General features: G+C 41.0%; 2 protein-coding genes across 6 annotated transcripts in view; one reads left to right on the top strand and one right to left on the bottom strand.

Annotated features, from left to right (window-relative positions):
- Positions 1 to 3,394: 3,394 nt before the first annotated feature.
- DDIAS (DNA damage induced apoptosis suppressor) lies at positions 3,395 to 26,080 on the bottom strand. Of its 3 annotated transcripts, none has more exons than XM_037523047.2 (5): positions 26,036 to 26,080; positions 17,485 to 17,610; positions 9,913 to 10,074; positions 8,869 to 8,986; positions 3,395 to 7,571 (listed from the first exon to the last, which is right to left on the bottom strand). In XM_037523047.2, exons 2-5 carry the CDS (start codon positions 17,595 to 17,597, stop codon positions 5,049 to 5,051), a joined length of 2,916 nt encoding a protein of 971 aa, XP_037378944.1. In that variant the 5' UTR covers positions 17,598 to 17,610; positions 26,036 to 26,080; the 3' UTR covers positions 3,395 to 5,048. The 3 variants fall into 3 exon arrangements, with proteins under 3 accessions (XP_037378944.1, XP_037378943.1, XP_054555541.1); XM_037523046.2 differs by lacking the exon at positions 26,036 to 26,080 and adding an exon at positions 24,752 to 24,836; XM_054699566.1 differs by lacking the exon at positions 26,036 to 26,080 and adding an exon at positions 24,087 to 24,126.
- PRCP (prolylcarboxypeptidase) overlaps positions 23,913 to 26,108 on the top strand; it is a 137,195-nt gene continuing 134,999 nt past the window's right edge. Inside the window, exon 1 of one of the 3 annotated variants that reach the window (XM_037523048.2) lies at positions 23,913 to 24,016. In XM_037523048.2, coding sequence (XP_037378945.1) covers positions 23,928 to 24,016 — 89 coding nt within the window. In that variant the 5' untranslated portion in view covers positions 23,913 to 23,927. Of the gene's footprint in view, positions 24,017 to 24,963; positions 24,979 to 25,868; positions 25,934 to 26,108 lie in introns of those variants that run through there. The other 2 variants (XM_037523050.2, XM_037523049.2) reach the window with 2 other exon arrangements.

The raw sequence follows: 26,108 nt of genomic DNA, 5'->3' as shown, positions 1-26,108 counted from the left end.
GTGGCCTGTCAGTAGTCTTTGCTGTAGTATTTGTGGGGACAGCATGGATTTAGAGACAGAAGCCATTTTTGAATTCCAGCTTTGCCATATACTGTTTGTGACCTTGAACAAGTAATTTTATCTTTGTCTCAAATTTTTGCTTCTCTAAAATTGAGCTAATACCACCTGCTACACAATGTTACTTTGAGGATTAATTATCACAAGTGCCATAGTGTCTGGCATGTAGAAAGTCATACTATATATATGAAATAATTATTTACAGGCCATTGAAAGATGTCAGTCTTTTCAGGTCACTATAAAAAAATAGACTAAGGCCTCCCTGGTGGCGCAAGGTTAAGTGTCAGCACTATGAAGCTTTCCACAGCCACTGTAGCACGAGTTTGATCCCTGGCCAGGGAGGCGACCCACATGGCACAGCAGACCTCTCCTGTCTCACCTACTACTCCCCTCAGCAGTGTATTTCAGTCAATTTGCCTGTTTTGCTCCCCACTCTGTCTCTGGTGAACCTTCTCACCCCCTGCACCTCTGGCCTGTACCCCAGTTCTTGTATGCATAAATCTTTAAAAACAACAAAAAAAAGAAAATAGATTAAATGGCTTACAGAAACAAATTTACTCCTCAGGACCTCCTGGTGGTGCAAGGGGTTAAGCACAGCACTGTGAAGTTATCTGCAACCTCTGCAAGAATAAATGGATAAATCTCTAAAAAAAAAAAAAAAAGAATAAAGAAATTTATTCCTCACAGTTATGAAGAGTGAGTTCACTGAAGTTGCCTGCAGACTGTGTCTGGTGTGTCTGCTTCCTGGTAGATAGCCATCTTTTTGCTGTGTGTCCGCACATGGTAGCAGAGGGGTAAAGGAGATTTCCGTGACTTTTTTTAATAAGGGCACTTAGTCCATTCATGACGACTGTTCCTTCATAACCTGATTACTGCCCAAAGGCTCCACCTGCAGATACAATCACATTGGAGATTGAACATACAAATTTGGGGGACAAGAGGAAGGGTGGTCACCGTCAGTATATTACAGGTGGTCTCTAGTTCATCAGGCTGACTGTTTACTCTGAGTTACAGATTTACTATCAGAGGAACCATATGCATGCTACCTTTATCAACTAAGAAATACCCCCACCCCCAAAAAAGAAATAACCCAAGATCAAGGAGAGTTGTAACACATTTTCAACAGCATTTATTTTATTTTATATATTTTTAAAACATTTATTTATTTATTTATACAAGCACTGGGTACAGTCAGAAGCTCAGGAGGGTGAGAGAATTCACCAGAGCCAGAGCGGGGAGCAGAGCAGGCAGAAGGACCGAAGCACACTGCTGAGGGGAGCAGCGGGCGGCAGGAGAGGTCTGTGCACTATGTGGGACCCTCGCCCAGCGGCCGGGGATCGAACTGGCACTGCAGAGGCTGCGGGCAGCTTCGCAACTCAGTGCTCAACCGCTGTGCCACCAGGGGAGGCCCTAGTGGCATTTATTAACTCCAGGTTAAATCAATCATGTCCACCAGCCCTATTGAATTTATTATTTGTTTGAATGTTTTCAATCAGTCCCTTCATTTGGTACCAAACTGCAAACCCTGAGACAAGTAACCGGTTAAAATTTGCTGAACTATGGTTATTTACCAAAAACATGGACCTTAAGTTTAGAGCTTCATTTTTAGGTCTCTTTTTTGCCATCTTGGATACTATGTTTTCATGATGCTATTTGTTGGATGATTTTGTGTCAGAATCAAATAGCTGGTCTATGAAGCATCTAGATCTGTTTTCCAGGCACTGTTGTTTTTATCTACCCAGGCCCTCAGCCCTTATGTTTCTATGTACAAAATGAAGCGTTCCCTGGATAGCCTTGGGTTTTGCAATGTTGTGAGTTATCTCCCATCAAGGCAGGTAAGGGATGGACAAACATTGGCTCTTGGTGGAGCTGGTGCATCTAGTTAATCAGCAGAAAATGCTTCAACCAGTGGAGTTGTGAGGAAAAGAGACAAGACAAGCGGGCACACACTTAAGCTTGGTACCTATAGAAACTCAGGAAACAGACTGGAACCTATCAGGGAAAAAGCAAGATTTTTTTAGATTTCATTTCTCTCCCATGCAGACAATTCTCATATGTATACCACCCTTCCCCTTCCCCCGCCAATGTTCAATCTCCAATGTGATTGTATCTGCAGGTGGAGCCTTTGGGCAGTAATCAGGTTATGAAGGAACAGTCGTCATGAGTGGACTAAATGCCCTTATTAAAAGTCACAGAAATCTCCTTTACCCCTCTGCCACCATGTGCGGACACACAGCAAAAAGATGGCTATCTACCAGGAAGCAGACTCACTCACTCCCTTTAGGTTGAGAATGCAAGAACTAGATCAGACAAAAACATTGCATAATATTTAACCTACAATTGACCTTATTCAAGTGGCTGCAACCACTGATCACAGAGAAATGCCTGAGACAAAGACTCAAGTGCTGCCAGCATCCCCCTAAGCCTGAGGCAGGGCAGCATACTGGAAAAGTCAGAGCTTGGGTTCTGCCACCTATTAGTGATGTGGCCCTGGCCTTGAGTTACTTACCTTCATAAATTCACTATAGAGGCAGGGGTAACTTCCTCAGTCCTCATGGGCTACTTGTAAGGAATAAATGAAAAGTATATAAACTATCTAAGAGGATTTGCCCAGAGATGCTCCAAGTCAGTGCCTTTTGCTTCCCTCATTACAATGCTCATTCTTACATTTTTTAGCTATTAAAATAAAAATCAATATAAACTGTGAATGCAGAAGAGTGGATCATTTAACAAACTATAAGGTAAACACACCCTTTGAGTCATGAGACTTAGCCAGCTTCTTCTTTCTTCCTCAAAGACACTGCTCACTTGACTTTCACAGCAATCAAGGAATTGACACAAACAAGTGTGTATTTCCAAGCACTAGAGTTTAGTTTTGTCCATTAAAAAAAAAAAGTCTTTTAATTGATTTATAGGTTCCTCTTCCTGCTATTTCTTTTTCTTATAATCAAGAAGATGGGCTGTTTGACAAATTGTTTCTCAGTCTGGATTTTGCTGATTTCATTTTTATGGTGTAAGCCTGCATGGTTTTTTTGGTCAGCTGTATATTTTGCAAAATGACAGCTAGGTTGAGAGGCATGATAAAACTCAGGTTCAATCCCTTCATTAAGATTAAAGGAAGTGATATATTCTTTTGTCAGGAGACTAACAACTTCCTGTCTGTCTCTTTCTGGAATGTTAGCAGCCATCGATGCTCAATGAGTATATCCATTATTCATTAGGAGTTGTAAAATGGTGATATTCCATCTCTATCATTTATATTACATTTCTATCATGTATGAAATGTATTGTCTTTTTTATAAAGAGAACTTCTCATCTAGTTATTCAATAGTAGAGTTCATATAAAAGATATTTCTTTCCCTTTGTTTTTATCAGTTTTTCCAGTAATTAGTTTTCTATCATCAATTGAAGGTGACTCGTTCTTAAAATATTGTTATGAACTCATGAAATATGCATGATTATATATTTTTAAAATACAATGTTTTGTACTTTGCTTTTTTTTTCAATAGATTTTGTGTATCCTTCCAGCAATACTCTACACATGTAAAATCATTACTGATAGATATTTGCTTCACTAATTTGCTATTCAAACAATGCTGTACAGAATATCTGCTTTTAAAAGGCACATGGATTTAAAATTTTTCATAGATACTGCCAAATTGTTTTCTATAGAATTCACACCAATATCAGTGATGAAGTATTTCAAAAACTACTTTGGGTGCTTAGAGAAGGATGGGGTCAGAAAAGGACTGAATTTTAATAGAAGACTGACGGCGCAAGGCGATGGTGGCTACAAGGAATTAGAATAGGCTGAAGGTATCGAAACTATACAGCAGATGCTAATTTGAAATGGAATCTAAGGGATAAAGTAGTAGGTGGAAAGAAAAGAAAATTCTTACACTGACAGGTGTGGTGGTGTGGAAGGAACACTGACGGCAGGAACCATGTTCACAGTTATTATCTTATCTCTCACAGCAGCTTTAAGAGGTATTATTTCTGTTTTACAGAAAGTAGAGGATATGGGATAATAATACCTCTTTCAGAGGATGGTGTGAATGTTAAATGATATAAAGTATGTGCCATCATTTGTTAGAGTATGAGCATCTTGAGGACTGAAATCTACCAATGTCAGGTATATTCTTGGAATTTAATAAACAATCTGCTGAATACTTTTTGATGAAGATAGAACCTGACAGAGGGGCTGCACATAAGTATAAGCTCCAGATACGGCTATTGACTCCTTAATGATGAGTAACTAAAAGAAAAGTGTGGGTGGTCATGATACGACTTAATATTCTGGTACCTATGTAAAATTTGTCATAAAGGTATAGTTACGCCTTTCAGAAAATCAGTTAAAATGAATAATGCTGATGTAGAAAACCATACATCTTAAATTACCCCGTTAAATTTAGTAGTCTATATTTTGTTTTCCTTGGTAAACACTCTAGGGAAATAAAAACTAGCAGTTTATATTTATACTTTTACATTACCTTTTTACTAATTATATGGTAGCAAGTGCTTAATGAATTGAAGCTAGAGTAGATTTTAAAGTTTATATACATTTATTTCACATCCTTTCAAAAATAGTTGATAGCATTCTTATAATAAAGGGCACTTACACTACAGTATTTGGCCTAATACATACCAGACATTTTCTGGTGTAAGCTGATCAATTAAGACTAAGTTTTGGTTGCAAAGGCTTTATTTCTAAATGTACATGTGATTTTAACAAATACTTCTCACGAGCAAAATTAACAATATTACTAAAGATAATCAACCAGATAAGATAAAGTGCCAAGTTAACGGAATCAAAGTATTCTGGTTAAAACACTGGGGGAGGAAATGGCTTTACAACATTTTAAAAGGAACAACAGTACCTCTTTTCCATTTGCTTCTTTTTAAGTAAGTGTTCAAAATGGCCAGAATGCTATGCAAACCGCTGGAAGCAGAAGTTTCCAAATAGACTTACCTTTACAAGTTGAGCAATTGGCTCAGCCGATTTTTTGGGAAAACAATTCAGGAGACCAAGCACCTTTATTTTCAGACACTGAAAATGGCCAATTTTCTGAATATGGAAGGCAACATTTGACTGCTGAACAAGAACCAAGTCCTAAAACTGACCCTTTGGAAATCCAGTCTGAATTTGTACTTAACTCCTTAATTAAACATTTTTTAGTTCTTTGTTTGATATATTTCAGTTTCTTTCTTGGTAACTGTTTTGAAACAGGAGAATTACAGGCAGCAAGGCATTTCCTCAAACCCCTGGCTTGCAATTCAAGAATTTCTGAAAGAAATCTTTTCTCTGTGGAAGGAGGGACCCATTCATCAGCATCAGTTTCAAGGCACTCAGGAGTAAGACAGTTGTTGAAATCCACGGGTTGTATAATATTAGATAAAACAGGACTCCTGGATTTCTGCCTGGGTGTTTTAATATTTTCGTGACAGCTGGAGGTAGCTTGCTGTTTGTTATTTTCAGAGAAAGTCCTTGTTTTATTGTAGTTAACATCAAGATATGATTTAAAGGCAGGCAATTTTTTAAAAGGCCTGTTCATTCCATGAATTCTTGTCTGGTGGAATCCTGCAACTGGAGTTGACTGTGAACACGGAATGAAGTCTTGACTATCTTCAAAATCATATTCTGAATCTGACTGAAAATGAGGTGAAGAAAAGCAAGTTTTTGGATACAAAGAGGCAGATGTGCTTTGCAAGGATAACTTTTGTGAAGACTGGATAGAGTTTTCAGAAAGTGATCTCAGTGAAAAATTGTATTTTCTATGGTGACTTTTTGTCAAAGACTTTCCCCATTGTACCAAATTACCCCTTGACTTTTTGCTCATTTCTGTTTCAATGTCCACTTCTTTAGCACTATCATCAAAGAGATCAGCAGAAGCATTGTAGCTACCTTCATCATTAGAAGAACAGTTCTGTGTTACATTACCATTGATGTGTTCATAAGGCATTTCTTTCAATGTATCTGTACTTCTATCTGGACTACTGAAAAGAGTGTCTGAAGGGTATGTAAGTTTCCTACAAATTGCAAAACTATCACCTTGGTTCTTTGCCCACCTATATTGTTTATTTTCTAGGTTGCAAAGGTCAGAAACATCCTTATACCCCTTGGAATGCCAAATTGTCAACTTTTCATTTATTTCTGAAAGGGAATTTTCTTCACGATCATGAACATATTTGATATTGAGACAAGAATGGTCACTTTGTGATGTATGATGCGTATGTGAAATTTCAGCTGTAAGTGATGGAATTCTGGCAGACTTCTGAAAAGTGACTGCTGTTTCTAAATATTTTGATGAAGGTGGAAACACAGCTGACAGATGTGGTAGGGAAGTATCTATTCCATTTTTACTTATAGTGACAGCCTCCGTGTTACCTGGTTGAGACGCCTTCTGAACACGAGAGCATGGATCAGCTTCACAATTCCAAAGGTAGTTATCTTTGCTAGAGTTTGCCTGTGATGATCTTAATGCGATAGGTGGCATATGAAAGGCTTCAGTAGTTCTCTGGGGAGTTACAGATAACCTGCTGTGGTCTTCACGTACTTCACTGATGTCATTACCTAGGTCACTGTTCTTACTACTGGCTTCTGTCTGGGATAGAGCAATCTCATTTTCGATAACTGCCAGAAACTTGTTCAGGCTTTCAGAAAATGGCAGATCATCCCATATTTCCAGGTCACCATCCTCGGAAGCAGTAGGTAACTCTTTAATTCTGAGTGATAAAGATGGAAAACATGCAGATATCTCCTGAAGATGAGGGGTAGTATCCACATCGTGATGCTGGTAACATGTCAGATCACGCTGGGAGTATCTACTTTCCACTGTACTGTCAAATAATTTTTTATTTTTTGGCTCAATGGGCTCTTGCGTTTTCAAAGGAAATAAATCACAGTCAGTAATTCCAATTTCATGATGACTGTTGTGAACTATACTTGACTGATTAGTCTGTAAACCAAGCTCTTTACCCGACTTTTGTGCTGCAGTCTTTTTATCCTCGTATGAAACAATGCTCCACGAACCCTGAATGGTGTCACAGCAGCTACTGGAACCAGTGGCCTTGACAAAGGAGATGCACTGTGCGTCCTGGTGATGAGTAGTAGTGGCCTTGCTTGGTTCTGAAGCCGAAAAGTCATCACTATCTGTTAGTTGTGAAATAATGGAAGTAAGTTCAAATGATGACTGCCAGAGTCTTGAAACATCATCTCTGACATGGGACTCAAAACTAGAAATTTTGTCAGAGCCATATATGCTGCTGAGATCACTATTTGACTGTTCTAAAGCAAGAATGTGGCTATTAGTTGTCTGGGAGCCACAGTGAAGTTTTCTGAAACCAGAAAGGTACAAAAGCTGATGGAAATAATCAATGACAGTGAAACCTGCAACACCTGCGTATGGTAGAAGGATCTGGCAAGCTACCAGTGCTTTAACTTCTCTCTTACGGTCAAGGCACTGCTTTAGGAAATGACTAGAATCCGAACCTCGTCCATGGTGGTTTTCAAAATTCTGTGAAAAGAAGATGAATTTAAATGAGAATAAAATTTTCTTCCTCTGACTCAAATGTGAAACAGGGATTTAAAAGGTTAAAACAGGTACAATTCTAGCCTTCATGCCCATAATTTCAATTCCTCTATTGTTATAGGCAGAATAGCCCAAAGAGAATTAAACCTTGAAGTAGTGACTTGTCTTCAAATCCTGATTCTAATATCCACTTATGTTGGGACTTTGGAGAAGTTACTTAACCTTAGCCTTAGTTTTATCACTTATAAAATAAGGATAAAAATGTAGGATCAGTACATTAGCAAAAACACATGGAAAACTGAAATACTTAGTAAATAGGTCCCAGTAAGTGGTAGGCACTATTATCTTTCTCATTAACTTCCATAAACTTTAAGTTTAAGGAAATGTTCTGATCTGGTAAGGGAAAAAGAAAGAGAAAGAACCATTTAAGATTTTAACAAAGAGAAGTTCTGTAGATTCTGGTTTCACCGTCCCTTTGGATTCTCACTTTTCAGTTATGGAGTACTCTGTTCCTCTTTTTGAAACCTCAATTTAGTGTAGATAAAATTTCCACTTGTTTCCTTTAGCATATAGACCAGACAAAATGACTACCCCTTCAGTGTCTGTAGATTCTCTTAACATCTTCTACAGTGACTGGAGAGTGACTGTCAAATCACATTTGTAATTATTTAAAACTGTCCTTTCTAATACATTCTTTTTTTTTAATAGAGGCATGTTATTTATTTATTTATTTGTTTGTTTGTTTGTTTTGTTTATACATGCACTGGGTACAGTCAGAAGCGCGGGAGGGTGAGAGAATTCACCAGAGCCAGAGCAGGAAGCAGAGCAGGCAGAAGGAACGAAGTACACTGCTGAGGGGAGCAGCGGGCGGCAGGAGAGGTCTGCGCGCCATGTGGGACCCTCCTCTGGTGGCCGGGGAGTAGCCGGGGATCGAACCGGCGCTGCAGAGGCCACCGGCAGCTTCGCAACCCAGCGCTCAACCGCTGTGCCACCGGGGAGGCCCTCTAATACATTCTTAAGAGTTCTTAATACTCAGCCACATTGTCTTCAGCGTTAGTTCCCTCCCTCCTCTTCTATCAATGATAAAATTAAAAAGCTAGAGATGATTAAAGTTTTACTACAGAATTTGAACACAATTTGGAGAGTAAAATAAACATTACATAGTTTAAAGTGCTTCTCCAGGCCTTCAGAGTATGAATCCTGAAAAGCATTTAGAAAATTCAAATCACTTCATTACTACTGACATTTTTAACAGAATAAAAAGAAAGCTAGTTTCAATTACCGTCACTCCAAAAATAAAGCACCGTCCGACAAAGCAAGTTTCTACAGCTTTAGTTAATAGGTTTTGAGTTGTGTTGCTGTCCAGTGTTCCTGGAATTTCATTAGGATGCTGCAGGTACCTTGATTGGAAAGAAAATTAAAAAGGTGAAGAACTAATATTTTAGCCTGCTGTAAAGCCAGACCACAGTTTAAAAATGCAGCATGAACCTTTTGAGTTAAGAGAAAAAAAGTGACTCTAAGAGTATTTTGTCCCCATAGTTTTCCCTGGCCTAGAAAGACGCCCACAGCCCAGAAGGAAGAAAACAAGTGCTCCAGTGTGAAGGAGGCAGTCGCCTGCCTACTCAGCAGACCCTGTGATCATCCTGAGGGCGGCAGTCATCGCAGTGCTGGGGTCTCTACTGCAGCCCTTCTTCTCGAGGCAGAGGGAAATCTTCCTTCTTCCCTGGTTATCTTGGCTCTGCGCCTTCCCTTGTCCCTTTTTTCAAATGAGTTGACGCTCAATAACAAGGATAGGGACAGAGATTTCTTCTATCAAGTGATTAGGGGAGCAGGGTAGAAGACCGAGGGGGTGCAAAAGCTTATATATATAGATCTCCTTGCATCAACTTAATAGGTCAAACTAAGCAATGAAGTTGTAATGCAAGTGAGAGAAATGACAAAATTTCTGATATGCAAATATTTCCTCTAATAGTTTCTTCTGCCTCAAGGGATCTTAGTCACTTTTGAATGTTAACCTCAATTTAGATATTCTTTCAGTTTGAAACAATTTTACTTTCTTTTTTCTATATTTCTCCAACTTGAATTAGAATTTTAGAATTTAATATTCCAATTATAGTTTTAGATGGCTTGAATAAAATGAGTCTAGTTCATCATAATATGTATTCAGAAATATGTTCCTATTTTTCACTTGATTTTCTTCTAAGGAATTGATCATCTGCAATGAGTGATCTTACTAAATGTGAATTATCTTAAAAATACTTCTCTTCAAATTCCACCGATGTACTAAAAGACCAGTTAAGAAAAAGAATGCTTTAAATATCCTCACCTGTACAAACGAGTGGCTGTAAGACCAAAAAATGTATCTAAGCAGCTTCCAAATACAGTAATGCCAAATAATCTGTTTGATTCTGCAACTTTTAAGGAAAGTCTGTATCTGTAGCTGACATTTTCAGCTTCACCAGTAGAGCCACATTTTGGACAATTTGACCTGGAAAAGTGGGGGGGGGGGGGGAAGTAAGGAGATGTTCAATTAATTTTCATATGATGAAAAACAAATACAGAAAATTAAAAATACTTTGTTTATAAATGTGCTTTTATAATTTAATTCTTAAACTATTTCAGATAAATCTCTTTGAATTTCCCTACTCAAAACCAGTAACTTTACTGATGTAAATTAAGTAGTACCAAATTAAGAGAAAACTGAAAGAAAAGTCATTCATGGTGTGGTGTGGATCTTTTGTGAGAGAGAGAGAAAGGGGAGAGAGTGAGAGGGAAGTAGAAAGACCCTTACTGGGTACTTAAAGATCATCATTAACAAATTAGGGCTAGGAGCCAACTAAATATAACAAAGACCTGAAATTTAATGTCTACCTTTAAGAGAATAATGTCTGTTAAGAGAATAAGCTCCAAACATTTAATGAATATTTATACAGAAAGTGCTTACATACATTTTTGTTACCATTACATTCTTCAGTTTAATTCGTTGGAATATGCTGAGAATTTATTAGATCACAAAAATTAGGTACAAAATACCCTGACTTGTTTATAAAGCAATATCTAATTTTGGCTAAAGGTTTTCTTGTTAAAAACTACCTATCAAATATAACTCTACTGTCATGTACTAGCTGTCAAGTCTGGGCAGAGTCACTAAATTCCTTAAATCTTGATTTCTACAACTATAAAATTCAGGGTTGAAGAAGGACACAATGACAAAGTTTCAAAACAGACATATATATTTGAAAATAAAGAATCTAGAGCAGATCTTGCCTAACAAGTTGGCCTGCTTCTCTCTCATAATTATATTAAATATTGTCATTATTGTCACTTTTACTTAATGTTTCCTCTTTCCTACTTGTGTGCAATGTCTTATAAGTTAGTGTGATATCTATCTTTCATTTGCTTAGCTTAACAAACTGACCCCTTAAAAATCTATGGTAGTGGTTAATCATTGGACTTTGTGTTTCTTCATGTTCCTAATGATCTGGTTTTTAAAAAAAGTGGTAAGATGCAGACAAAAAAGAGGACATGTGAGCACACAGCAAGAAGGCGGCCACCTACAAGCCAAGAGAATTAAAATAATACCTATGTTTGGCATCCTGCTCTTGGACTTGTAGTTGTTAGTATATATCAAGGCTACATTTACATTTATACATACAAAGTGTGCCTCAGAGAACAGTGCTGAGATAGCACCTGGAGTACATAAAAGACTTTTCCAGAAAGTGATTTCCAGAAAGTGATTTCATTTCATCATATCATTTCAGAAGTCAGATCAAGTGCCTTCTACTGTAATGCCTGTGCAGTGCCCAGTTGAGAAGAATATCTTAGCTAGAAGTACGTAATGTACTACAGGGAGAGAAGATGCTGAGTCTGCCTGACAGTGCAGTGAAGAAAAGAAACAAAAACACTTTGCATGTTATTTTCAATCATTTAAATATATGCTAAGTCATATATTGTAGATACTACTTTTCAGTGAGTTACAAAAGTATTTCTAAAACCTTCATAGTCCAGCAATGGACACATCTAACGTGATGTTAAAGCTCATATATGGACTGTACAGATGAGAAACTTTGAAATGTGAATTAGGAAAAATAATTCCAAAGGGATTTTTGTTATTACATTTACAAATGGAAAACAATTTAAAACATACTTTACAAAAATGTTAGTTCTTGCCAAAAATAAAATCACATTTTTCTTAAAAGCACCATTTTTAGTGAAATATTTTATAGCTTTGATTTATTTATATCTTTTACATTTTTGTGTATTCCCCCTAAAATTCCCACCACCAGTTCACCTGTGAACCATCACCACAGTCCCTTGTGCTCTTCCCTCCCATTTTGATGCCTTTTCCTCCCCCTCTCTCGCAGAATGTCTCTTATTTATGGTTGCCTGCTAGTGTTGTTGTTTTATTATTATTATTGTTATTTTTATTTCCTGATCCCTTATTTAGTTCCCCTATATGGAAAACCATTCCATAATTTTCTTTTTCCTTCTAGCTAATTTCACTGAGCACAATCCCTTCAAATAGATATTTTTTTTAAAAAAAATGTCTTCATCATATGGCAGGAAGCTGGCTGTGTCCCCGGTCAATGTTACATGCAGTTCTACATTAGGAACTACATACTGTCCACTAGCTACGGTGTTGTAGGCTCTCTTGGGATTTATGAAGCTATACACTGTGTGTCAAAACAAGTATGAAAGAGTTTTGAATTTCTACTTAATTCTGAAAGCAATCTTCTTATCTAGTGCTCTGATGTTGGACAATAAAGTCCACAGACCAATCTGGAGTTTAAAAATCCTAACATTTAAATTATGCTCTGCTTATTATATATGATGCTATGGTATCTGAAATTATATAACAAATTTGATTAAGTGGACTTTTCTTCATTTCACTTCCGTCTGCCCCAGTTGTTGCTACAATGCGGAAAACCGCATTTTAAAGGGAGAGAGCAGTGATTCATCTGCTATGGCTTGTCAGTAGCTGATTTACAAGCAGCCTCTTTATCAGGTAACCCTATAAAACTACTGGAAAACCTATCATTAATTTTTAATAATTAGTGATTAAAAACTAAGCAAAAGCCAAGATTTTAGATTTATGCAGTTACGGCTCTTTGTATTTTCTTCTCACATTTATATTTTCATGACTTATGTGACCTAATTGTAGGTCAAGTTGCTTCAGCACTCATAAAATCATTTACTCAACAAACATAACAGGCACTGTGGTAAAGATATAAAAACAACTGATCCCTGCTTGCAGGCAGCTCCCTGTCTAGCTGGACAAGAAAACAATGAGCAATAAAGGACAACAAAGGCAAGTTGTAAAGAAAGGCAGGCAAGTAACAAATGGTTAAGTGTATGCTAAGGAGGATTCCAACATGCCAGCAGATCTATCTTTACAGAGGCAGAATGAGTCAATACAAGTAATATGGCCCATGGTCCACAGAAAAAGGCAAAGTTTCATTACAAACTAACATACTGGAATTCCAGGTTGTACAGGAACGGTGGGGAACTCTAAGTAATTGGTGAACAAACAACTCCTTTGTAAGATCTGATTTACAGGTAAGGAAGGGAAAGTATTTTACATTTTAATAAAGTATCTGGAAGCTTTATTTAAAAGAATGGCAAATGTAAATAGAAAATAATGTTGTTAGGGCCTCCCCTGGTGGCGCAGCAGTTGAGTGCTGGGCTGCGAAGTTGCCCGCAGCCTCTGCAGCACCGGTTCGATCCCCGGCTGCTCCCCGGCCACTGGAGGAGGGTCCCACATGGTGCGCAGACCTCTCCTGTCGCCTGCTGCTCCCCTCAGCAGTGTACTTCATCAGTCTGCCTGTTCTGTTCCCCGCTCTGGCTCTGGTGAATTCTCTCACCCTGCCGCACTTCTGACTGTACACAGTGCTTGTATAAATAAATAAATAAATAATGTTGTTACATATATTCAATGGAATACTACTTAGTTATTAAAAAGAGTAAACTGCCTTTTGGGACAAAATGGTGATTATGCTAAGAAGCAACAAAAAATGAAAGACCATTACTGGATGACTTCACTCATTCATGAGATAGATAAGCAAAGAAAACAAGCTGACAAAACACAACAAAAATAACTCTTTGATTCTTGTGAAAAATACAGGGGATGGGAAGAGCTGTGTGTGACAGGGTATCAGCACTGGAGCTTTGGTGGAGGATGAGTGAATGAAGAATATGCACAAGTTGAGGTGTGAAATGTACTCTCAAAATTATACAGGTATGTAAACAAATGGCAAATCAATAAAATTCGATTAAAAAAGTTAAAGATAGTTGTATAAATTTGATTGCTGCCAAATAGCTACTAGGGGAGCCTAAAATCCAGAGATCCCTAGGTGACTATTTTGAACAAAGGTTAATCCTACATATAAGCTATGGATTCACCATTATTAGATCTATGTTAATTACATTTCTTGCCACACTGAAAATGGATCTGTACAATTAATTCATATTATCTTACACAAACCTGTGGGACTTAGTTTGTGCTGTAGTCTGATCGAATAAAGTGAAGGTAACTCATTCAACAGAATATAAAACTTCATTACTATCAAACTCCAGTGAAATGAGTTGTGTTCTAAATATGTTAGAACTTCATTAAAGGTTACATATTAATAATGTATCCAGGTCTAACGTAAAATTCTAAGCAAATCTCAGAATATGCATCAGTGCTCACAGCTTACAAATGTTTTAATAAACATGACTTCATCCTCATATATAAACAAGGAATTTACACCCATTTACAAATGGGGAACTGGGATGAATTTTTGCCCAAGGTGATGGAGAGAGTGAATTTTATAACTGAAAGCCAAAGGTTTAGACTCCTAGCCTGGAGTTCTTGCCTATAAAACTACAACAATACAGCTAGTAAACTATCTTATAAATAGAGAGTGTAGCCTAACACAACAGAACTAAGCCTATTGGTATTAATACATATACACACTACATCATATATACTTTTACACAAAATACACATGCGTAAAGATATTTATACAGCTGCTTTGAATCATTTTTAGAAATAAAACTGGACTGAAATAAATTAAATGTTAGTATAGACTATTAATATAGATCAGAGCTTCTCAAAGTTCAATATAAATCACCTGGAAATGAGATCATTGTGGAAATGAGATTCTGATTCAAAAATCTGGGACAAGATCCAAGATTTTGCATTTTTAACAAGCTCCCAGGTGATGGCAATGCGGTTCCCCTGACCACATTCTGAGAAGCAAGGATAGAGACAATATACTCAAATCACAACCCTAGACTTAACTCTGCCAGGCATCCCTTTCTCCACAATGTCATGTTATGGAAAGCACTTGTTAAACTTTTTTGGTCTTAGGATACTTTATACTCTTCAAAACTATTGAGATCAAAGAGGGTTTTTTTTTCCTTTAATATGAACAATTGCTATATTTATAACTGAAAGTAAGAAATTTAAATGAAAGAAATTAAAATTGAGAAATCTAGACAATATATTGCAAGTTTCTTTATGTTTGGCTTATTAAATACACTTGGATTCTCATTTCTCTTTCTCTGCTAAATCTGTTATCAGATGTCATGTAGCCTCTGGAAAACCCCACTATGCATTTTTAAGTGAAGGACAGTGAAAAGACAAATAATCTTTAAAATTATTCTGAAAATAGTTTTGATGCCAAGAAGCCTCTGTAAGGATCTATCTGAATAATACTTGTAATTTGTAACCTTTTTTGTCTAATCACAGTTAAAATTCAAGTTTCAGGGCCTCCCCAGTGGCCCAAGGGGTTAAGACGCAACCTATGAAGCTGTCTGCAGCCACTGCAGCACAAGATTGATCCCCGGCCAGGGAGCTACCCACATGGCACAGCAGACCTCTCCTGACTCGCCTGCTGCTCCCCTCAGCAGTGTATTTCTGTCAATCCTCCTGTTCTGTTCCCTACTCTGTCTCTGGTGAATCCTCTCACCTCCCACACCTCTGGCCTGCACCCCACTTCTTGTATGCATAAATAAATCTTTTAAAAAAACAACAAACAAAATTCAAGTTTCACTTGGTTATTTTTCCAGGTTAGTGTATTTACATCTAGCCCACAAGAACTGATGAGATCAGTGATCCTTAGTGTTTTTGGTCTTTAATTTTTTTTAAAAGATCTATTTATTTATGCATACAAGAAGTGGGGTGCAGGCCAGAAATGCGGGGGGTGAGAGGATTCACCAGAGACAGAGTGACTGCAGTGGGCGATACAGGAGAGGTCTGCCGCGCCATGTGGGTCACCTCCCTGCGGTGGCTGCGGATAGCTTCATAGTGCTGTGACTTAACCCCTTGTGCCACCAAGGAAGGCCCTTTCTTGGTCTTTAAACTCTGAAAATATGATAAAAACAATGGAAGTGCTCTCCCAGAAAAAACATGCACACAGTATTTTACTTATTTTGGTGACTGGAGGATTCATATATGCCTATAACCTATCCCGAGACCCCAGATTAAGTATGTCTGGTGTAGAGGACTATATAATGTCCCTCCCAATTTTATTGACCCAGATTAAATTGAATGAATGCAATATAATAAAAAAAGTAAAGTAAAGCTGCATACCCAAGGCTGTGCTTACCATCTCTGCTCCACACTCCCCCCTCAGAGAAAGTCATGATCCACGTATGTGAACCAAAATTTGACTTAAGTAATATCAAACAGTTCTGGAGGGAGTTGGGGGGGTAAATGGTAGTTTCTGAGCTACAACCCCCATTTTAAGATAGAAAAGATTAAGTTCTTAGAGTCAAAGACAGATTTCTTGACCTAAAGGAGTATGGGTCCTATTAAGCTAATATTAATTGTCCTAAAAGGACCATTTACATGCTGGGCTAGGTGTATAATTTATCTGGATAAGTAAGTCCCCTTCCTTGCTGTTCATTTTTAGTACACACAAAAAGATGAAGGAAGCAGACAAACTTTTTATACAGGTTTTTTTTATATTTGTCTGTCTAACGTCTATCCTATATCTTTAACTGTATCAGAAAATTTCTTTTAAAATGAAACCTAGTCTGGCACCCTAACACAAGGATGAGAGGGGCGCACTTGTGAAAACTTCAGTGGGGTCCAAAAGCCCTGCCTCCTAGTCAGTGCTGCCCACTATTACATCTTCAATCCCTACCTCCCTCTGGAAGCACCTTCGTGGAGCTCTGAAGCTCTGCAAATTGGAGTTTGAAAACTATCACTGCCCTAATTTTGGAGGTTAAAAAATACCTAATATGTGGTTGTTGCTAAGGATTTGGGGCTCAAGGAAAATCTTTCGGGAACAGTCTCTTTGCTCTTCAGGTCTCTAAAGTCTGCGGAGGATAGGTTTGGAACTCCTGTCATGAGCTTGTGTTGCAGCAGTGGGGAAATGAAAGTGAGAAATTCCTGTTTCTTGTATTGGCAAATAACGGAATGGAAAGCAGAAACAGTAAAAACGGTGAGCACTAGAAATGAGAGGAATAGATTTTTGTGTAGTAACGTCAATGTAATATATGCAGATAATAGGTTTTATTTCCATGCAATATGTTTCCACAAGTACAGACCAAATGCTGTGGGAACCCAGCAAGAGCCCCCCTTTCCTGGGACATTTAAGCTTTGGGAAACAAAGGGTGTGTGTCATTCTGGATACAAATTCCACTGCTAATCTGGAGGGAATGTAGTGATTATGAATCCAGACAACAGGTTGTTTAGGCTTAAAAACATTTTGCCACTAACTAGCTGACTTTTCCAAACTTCAATTTTTTCCTCAAAAGGCTGGCATTAAAATAACATCATTTCCCAGGGCTGCTGCATTAAAAGGTATGTCCAGGTATGGTGAATATAATCCTTACTTGCTCTTGGGTCATAAGAAAGCTACAGCGTACACTGTACTTTCTCACTCAGATTTACGAGCTTTATTTTTACCTTGTGGAGATGAGGATTACCCGAGAGAAGCACTTTTCACATGAAGGATATATAAAACTCGAATTCTGGAGAGCAAGAACTGAGGCAAGAAGAAATTTTCTTCTTCTATTCATGTGTTCACATGGCCTGCAAAACAAAACAGGCATCGGAATGAATGGCAAATTTTTAATTCATTTCTTAGGTAATGACCCTCCACACAATGCCAATGATATTTATTATAGTGTCAATGCATTGGAAAACTTTTTTTTTTTTTTAACTTATCAAATAATATTCTTTAGAAAGCTGTTATCAGGGCCTCCCTGGTGGTGCAAGGGGTTAAGCACCGCACTACGAGCAATCCAAACCCTCTGCAGCAGGAGTTGGATCCCCGGCTGGCCAGGGAGCAACCCACATGGTGCGGCATACCTCTCCTATCTTGCCCGCTGCTCCCCCAGCAGTGTATTTTGGTCAGTCTGCCTGTTCTGTTCCCCACTCTGTCTCTGGTGAATCCTCTCACCCCCTGCACCACTGGCCTGTACCCCAGTTCTTGTATGCATAAATAAATAAATCTTTAAAAAAAAAAAGAAAACTGTTATAAAATTCAAACTTTAGGAATGGATCAAACCTACAAGATGACTGTGTAAGTGTTGTGGGGGAGAACAATTAAAATGAAAAATTTATAACCGAGATGAAAATGCCTATATTGTATAAAAATGAAAAATTATGTAAAAAATATAAAATATAGTACTAAAAAACAAAAATAAAATGAAAAAATTTATGTAAGTACAAATATTTGGGGAGTAATTTCTAAATTAAATGTGCAAGCACAAACTGCTGTGTCGATGACTGGTAGTCTTTATTTAAGGGTTTATTGCCCTCTAGTGGATTAAATAGGCATGTCCAGAAAACTGTAAAATAGCAAATTTGAGAACTGAAATAAAATCATAAAACGGTTTGTACTATTTGTTTCACCTGGTGAACCCCAGCATGTGGCAAAAAGACTCCCCCTTCATTGTTTAATGGTCACCCTCCTCTCCCCCTCCTCCAACTTTCAGATAGTTACTGTTAAGATACTCCCTTTGCTGTTTCATGGTAATTCTTTCATGATACTTGTCACCTAGTTCTCTCTCTCCACTGCCTGACTTGCAGTGTAGTGAATTCATGTTTTATGGATATCTGAAAGACACATCAAGGATGGAAAAATTGGGGCCTCCCTGGTGGCGCAAGGGTTAAGACACAACCTACGAAGCTGTCTGCAGCCTCTGCAGTGCCGGTTCAATCCCCATCGGCCCTTGGAGACATGGCACAGCAGACCTCTCCTGTCTCACCCCCTGCTCCCCTCAGCAGTGTATTTCATCAGTCTGCCTGTTCTGTTCCCCACTCTGTCTCTGGTGAATCCTCTCACCCCCCACACCTCTGGCCTGTATCCCAGCTCTTGCATGCATAAATAAATCTTTAAAAAAAAATGGGAAAATTCTGAAGTTGGGAAAACATGATGATAAGCTAGAGAACAATTTCATGTGGTATCTCTTGCAATTTATCCTTCTTCTTGATTTTATTGGGAAGGATGATGATATAGTAATACATTTCTTTCAGCTCCACAGTTAGGAAACCATATTCCAATTTAACAAGCTCGATATAGTCATGTATTTATCAATTATTTATTATGCAGCTGCTAAATACCAGATTTGGGGATAGTAAAAGTGCTGGACAAAATAGTCAAGGGCCCTACCTGATCACTAGACATGTATCAAACAATAATCACCAAAAAAAACCCCAAAAAACTGAAATTGTAGATTTTATAAAGGAAATGCACATAATGCCATGAGAAAATGTAACAAGGGGACAAAGCTAGTCTTAATTTGGGGGGATGGCGAGAGAAAGGATAACTAGGAAAGTGACCATTTTCTCAATTGTATTTTCTCTCAGCCATCAGATTAAAGATGACTTTTATTTCTATATATGTTTAAAATATTTTCTAAATGTGTTATTTTTATAACTAGGGAAATGAAATATAATACTGAGGGCAATAAAGAAAAAGTTGGTTTCTATCAGTCTCTCAAACATAAAAATAAAAGCAAGGAGGCTGAGACAGAAGGGGAGAAAAGCATAAATGTCAGGGCAGGCTGATGGGAACTAATTAGGGCCTCAGTTGGTTTTTGTTTGTAAGGCCTAGATTGATCAAGCTGAAGTGCAGGAATAAAGACTTGCACTTAAAATAAGTGGGGTCCATGTGGACAAAATCTAGTGCATTTTTAATTTAATGTGGAATAATTTTATAATGGTCTCATTCTTTTTTCTTTAAATGCACACTGAATTTACTTATTTTTTATTGAGGTAATTAACATGGATTTACACACCATGTGTAATTCAGAGGCACAAGGTCACATCTCTTCAGATTTCTTTCTAGTTAAGTCATGTGGGATAATCCTAAACCATCATAGAAAAGGAACATACTATAAAACTATTCTCTCTTGGTTATACATTACGACAAATTATAAATGGAAAGTTGCTTAAAGGGACACCAGGTAAATCAAATATTTAATGGAATCAGACTACTACAGCTGATGCATCCTTTATCACCACTGTTGGTTTTGTCAATGGGCCTAGATACCGTTGTTCATTGACTATAGCCCCCAAATCCCATTTTCATAAACTTCTGTGTGCATCAGAATCACTTGGAGGCTTTGAAAGAACACTGATTTCTGGGGACCAACTCGAGAGTTTGATTCAGGTATTCTGAGTTGAGGGCCCAAGAATTTGCATGCATCACAAGTTCCCAGGTAATGCCCACACTTAGAAAACACTGACCTAGCTATTGGGGCTGTCTGATGGTGAAGACCACGGTGATCAATGTGGTTATAGCTAAACTGCAAAGCCTGAGAACATTTAGCTGCTTCCTATTACTCTGTAATTCTTGGCTCTCATCTTAAAGCCTTACTACTAAGGCACCGTAAAAAGCCATGAAAATCCATACCCACATTGGCTGACACGCTTACATACTTTTTTCTCTTCTTACGGTTAGACTAGAAAATCTAAAATAATTCTTAAATGTTAGATCATGGAGAAAATAATCTAAAAATTTAGTGTGAATGGGCATGAGGAAGATGGTGATTAGAAGTGTAAGAAGCGGAGGCTATTTTAAGAGTGTTTATAGGGCCTCCCTGGTGGCGCAAGGGGTTAAGTTGCAGCACTATGAAGCTATGTGCAGCCACTGCAGAAATTGCAGCACGAGTTCAATCCCTGGCCATGGAGCTAGCAGACCTCTCCAGTCTTGCCCACTGCTCCCCTCAGCAGTGTGTTTCAGCAGATCTGCCTGTTCTGCTCCCTACTCTGTCTCTGTCTCCTCTCACCACCTGCACTTCTGGCCTATACCCTGGCTGTTGGCTCTTGTATGCATAAATAAATAAATCTTAAAAAAAAAAGAATTGTTTATAGTCTAGCTGGGCTCATATATCTTGACTGCTTTACAATTTTCAAAGCTCTTTTACTTTATTATCTGACCCACTCATAGAAACGAAATAACTAACCATCAAGAAGCAGGTGGATTCAGAGCTGGTATTTGTGCCTTGTAATTAGTAACCCACCAGTCATCGTGAGTTTGCTCAAGTTTCACACTTGCATTTAAGACTCCCGCCATAGGATGAAATCACTCCACTAAAAGCTAATTCCCCAAAATAAAAATGGGCAGGGCCTCCCCTGGTGGCACAGCAGTTGAGCGCTGGGCTGCGAGGCTGCCCGCAGATGCGGCACCAGTTTGTTCCCTGGCTGCCGGCAAGGGTCCCATAAAAAAAAAAAAATTGGGCAAAGGATCTAAATAGACATTTCTCCCAAGACATAAATGGTCACAGGTACATGGAAAGATGACCATCACCACCTGTTATTAGGGAAATGCAAATTAAAGCCACCTGCTAGAATGGCTTTTATCAAAAAGGCAAGAAGTGTGTGCTGGTGAGATATCAAGAAAAGGGAACCTTTGCACACTATTGGAAGGAATGTAAATTGATATTGATGCTGTGGAAAAAGTATGGCGATTCCTCAAAAAATTAAGAATAGAAATACCATATGATTCAGCTATTCCCTTTATCTGAAGAATACGAAAACACTAATTCAAAAAGATACATGCAGCAGTATTTACAACAGCCAATCTATGGAAATAAGCGTTCACTGACAGATGAACAAGTATTGATGTGGAATGCGTACATAATGGAGCACTACTGGGTTACAAAAACCGATGACATTCTACTATTTGTGACAACATGAATGGATCTTGACGGTATTAAGCTAAGTGAAATGAGTCAGGCTGAGGAAATCAAATACTATATGATTTCACTCATACGTGCCTGCCTGTGACCATGCAGGTGCCACTCTTTCTCCTTTTGCTAATAAACTTGTTCTTTTAAAATGTGAGGGAAAAAAGCAAACTACAACAATATAAAGAAAGAAACTACAACTACCCCCTCACCAACCTAAAAACTCTTAGATACAGGGAATAGGCTGGAGGTAGCCAGAGGGGAAGGCGGGAGTGCAGTGAATGCGTAAAAGGTGTCATTGTATGGTGATACGTGAACTAGACTTTTGGTGGTGAGGACAATATATAAATATAATGCTCTCTCTATGTAAATATAATGCTCAATATATAAACATAATGCTCTATACCTGAAACATATTATAAACCAATGTTACCTCAATAAAACAAATAAAAACTAATACCCAGTCTTAACGGTATAAGAAGATAGGAGCTACTTTTCTCCCTTCACTCCTTTCCAGATGATTTTTATTTTGCAAGAAAATCTTTCACCATTTTATAGGTCAAGAGTCCTCAGCTACAGGAAGCATGGCTATTTTCCATAGCGAACACTATCTAATAGTCTGCTCCAAGGGTACATACTTCGCCTATTTTTCCTAAAGGCAATAATAACAAGTCTCTGAGAAATAATTTACTGACATTAATGTGAAAATTCCAGAAAGGGGAGAATGAGGCAGGAGATAGAAAAGTAAACAAACAAACAAGAGATACAACTTTTGTTTTGTAGACATATTGGTGAAAAATATTTTAAAAATATCACCCAGGAAAATTTTAGTGAGTACAACATGTGTTTTGTTCACTACATTTACAATAAAATACTATTCTAGGGATGAGGAAAGGGACAAAGTCACACATAGGAAAAATAGACTTTTATGTTCAAGGAACTGGCAATCTGTTGGCAAAGACAGACAATGTAATAACCAGTGACATAAAAGTATACACAAAATTTGCAAGCTCCAGACTTTCCTATCTCCACCGCTTACCTGAAAGTCAAATGTATTTGAGTGTTTTCTATAAATGCAAAATGCAAGGCTTAATGGTAAAAAACAAAAATAAAAACACCCTGAATTCTTAGGTTTCCTCTCCAACCTCTTGCCATGTTCTCCAACTTGGCAAATGGCACTGCTGTCCAACCAGTAACTAGGGTCAGATACCTAGAAGTCATCCTTCCTTCTGTTCTTTCCCACATACAGCCATCAGGAAAGGTTTAAGTCTATTTCTGCATCTAGAAACCATCTCTCACCACCCTGTCTACGAACCCCTAAATCCTGCACATTTAGAAAATCGTCACCTCCTGCTTCTGCCTCTGTATAAGCCTCCTGCGTGTCTGGGCCCTTCCTACCTACCCAGACTCCTTCAACTTCCCTCTCTAAATATGTTCCAGCAGGACTGGTCTCTTCTGTACACTGCGAACACCAAACCCTTTTCTGCCTCAGGTCTCTGCATAATCTATTCAACCTATTTGGAATGACCTTCCTTTCTTCTGTTGCCTGGATCGTCCTCATCATTTCGGCTTCAGTTCTGAATCTGTTATGCAAACCTGCCTATTCTAAATGGGTCTGCCATCCGCCGCATCAGCACAAAACATATAAGACTTTAATGAACTTTAATAACTAGGAAACAATACAGTAAGGCAAAGAGTCTAGTTTCTAAATGAAGCACCAAAGTTACCCGTCCCTCGTGGGTAAAAGTCCATCCATATGGGATTCAAAGCCTGCCACAAGTCTAAAGCATCTTCCAGTTAATCAACATCAAGATAAAAGCTGCCATTGTCACCTCCCCACGGGTCTCACCCACATCTGTGTTCCACGACCAAAGACAAGCGCAGTTTCTTCACGTGTCTCTACGCTCATGTGCGTCCTCCAGGTCTCCTGGCTCCATCCTGCTTCCTTCCTCCGTCTCTTCCTGCAGCTTCTCTCTTCCTGCTCAGCTCACCCTCCCTTGGTGGGGCAGTTCCTGGGGACCACCCTGTTGCAGATTGAGGTCCAAGAGGCTTTCCCAGATCAACCCAACTGGAAGAGTACCCCCCATACTAATCTTAAGTCCAGCCTTAAAAGGTTTAAGTTTCATTTGGTAGAGAACTCTGGTCATATCGTTCATCACGACAATCCTGGAACTTGGGCAGGGAAAGCAGCGCTTGAAAACTGTCTGGAGAATGAAGGAACAAGGACTGGACTCTGGGACCCCATCCTGCAAGCGCCTTCCTGACGCAACAGACTTGACAGACCGGGACCGAAGGAACGAGTAAGAACCAGAGGCTGGAGACGGGGTCAGGGCAGGTCTAGGGACGGGGACGGTGCATCCGAGAACTCACAGACACTCGGTGAGGCGGCGCCGAGGGCCAGGGTGTGAGCAGCGGCTGGAGGGCCCAAGCGTTAGAGCCACACACCCCAGGGCCGGCGCCCCGACGGCGGGGCCTGAGGCGAGGGGCCCGGCCGGACCTGCCCGTCTCTGGCTGAGACGCGAGCGCACGGCCGCGTGGCCCCACGGCGCAGAGCCCAGGTAACGGCCAGGAGAGGGGCCCGACAGGTACGGATTTAGGGTACACGCGGGGCGGGGAGAGCCATGAAGCTGGATAAAACTCAACAGACGAGGAATCTAGACGGGTCTGAAGTTCTTGGCTGGAGCCCCCGCCCGCTCGCGCGCCTCCCGCAGACCCCGGCTGGGCCGGACACCCCGCCCGCAGGCGCCCCTGCCCCGCGGCCCCGCGCCCCTTCCCGGCGCCCCGCATGTTATAGGGCAGCCCCGATACAAAACGGGCTGAACGGAATTAGCTCAGGACATCCTTTCCCCCTAACACACAGGCGCGGCCGCCCCGGCCCGGGGTGACTCTGCGACTCCCCAAGTGGCCCCTGGAGTCACCCTGGCTCTCCCCAAGCGGCCCCCGGAGTTACCCTGACTCCCCAAGCGGCCCCCCGTCACCCTGGCGCCCCCCAAGCGGCCCCTGGAGTCACCCTGACGCGCCCTCCAGCGGCTCACCAGGTCGCCCGCGCCGTCGCGAGGAGCCGGGCTCCCGGGGACGCTCTGCCGGGGCTCGGCGGCCACAACGGCTTCACGGCGGCGTCTGGGCTCCCCGCCCCGCGCTCGGCGGAGACGCCCCCCCGCTCCTTCCGCCGGAAGTGACGCCTGCGCGCGGGGCCGCCGGGACGCCGCTGAGGCGTGGGGGCGGCGGGCGCGCGGGGACCCCCGTTTCCGTCCCGCCGCGGGTGGGGATGGGGCTCGGCGAATGTCCTTCCCCAACAGCCTGTGAAGCAGGTTTTGGGGCGGCGCCAGCCACAGGGCGCAGGAACCCCAGGGGGCGGTGGGCGTGGCGGGGACGCCGCGGGACGCGCGCTCCGCGGGCGCTGAGGGGGCCGTGGCGGCCGTGGCGGCCGGAGCCGGGGCCCCAGGATTGGTCCCGGGGTGGCGCGGAGGGGGAGGGAGGCGGGGCCGGGGCGGGGCGCCCGGCGCCGGGAAGGGCCCGCGGAATCAGGGCTGAGTGGGCTGCGGGGACGCCCCGTTTTGGGGGAGCTGCGCGGGCAGCACAGGCCGGCGCCACCACGGGCAGCGCAGCACGAGGAGTGACGTGTTGGGCTGGAAGTGGGGTGCAGACTCTGACCGAGCAGTCTGCGAAGCGAGCTCCACTTCCCTTTATGTGGACCCTGGTTTCCTCAGTTTCCTCATCTGAGAGTGGGAGGAGCGGGCGTCGCGCCCGAGGCTGCCGCGGTGTCGGGTTAGACGAGACGAGCCTGTCCCGGGCCTGCGGTGACACGGAGTGACTGTAGCTGCTGCTGTTATTATTTTTTAATAAACAGCTTTTAGATTTATGCATCCAGGAACTGGGGTGCAGGCCAGAAGTGTGGGGGTGAGAGGATTCACCAGAGACAGTGCGGGAAACAGAACAGGCAGACTGACGAAATACACTGCTAAGGGGAGCAGCGGAGCGACCGGAGAGGTCTGCCGCGCCATGTGGGTATCTCCCTGGCTGGGGGATCGAACCCGCGCCGCAGGGGCTGCGGACAGCTTCACAGCGCGGCGCTCCACCCGCTGCGCCACCGGGGAGGCCCTGCAACTGTTATTATTATTACCACGATTTTCGAATTCGCGGGGGCAGTGGCATGGCAACTGAGCTGAGGCCAACAGGGCAGGGTTTGGCGGTGACAATAAAGGCGGAGAGAGAGGGTGAGCGGGCGGAAAAGTGGGGGTGACAGAACCCCCAAAAGGTTGGGGTTCGGCGGGCAGCAGGAGGCACTTGGAATGTGACCCCAAGGAAGACGGACTCACCGGGACGACCCGAAAGGGGCATGAGCGCGGCGCGGGGAGGGGCGGATGCCGCGGGCGTCGCGAGTGTGGACCG

Source organism: Talpa occidentalis, unplaced genomic scaffold (genome assembly GCF_014898055.3).
Source record: "Talpa occidentalis isolate TD23 unplaced genomic scaffold, MPIMG_talOcc4v2.1 talOcc4.3, whole genome shotgun sequence".
In the NCBI taxonomy this organism is placed as follows: Eukaryota; Metazoa; Chordata; class Mammalia; order Eulipotyphla; family Talpidae; genus Talpa; species Talpa occidentalis.
The sequence above is the reverse complement of the archived record's forward strand: the minus strand, read 5'-3'. Positions and strand labels throughout refer to the sequence as shown.

What these genes read in the sequence shown, in the direction of transcription:
- DDIAS (XM_037523047.2), bottom strand. Translation starts at nt 17,597, where the DNA reads ATGAATAGAAGAAGAAAATTTCTTCTTGCCTCAGTTCTTGCTCTCCAG. An exon ending in ACAGCCACTCGTTTGTACAG is followed by an intron (nt 8,987 to 9,912) that starts GTGAGGATATTT and finishes TTTCCAATCAAG; the next exon opens with GTACCTGCAGCATCCTAATG. An exon ending in GCTTTATTTTTGGAGTGACG is followed by an intron (nt 7,572 to 8,868) that starts GTAATTGAAACT and finishes TTCTTTTCACAG; the next exon opens with AATTTTGAAAACCACCATGG.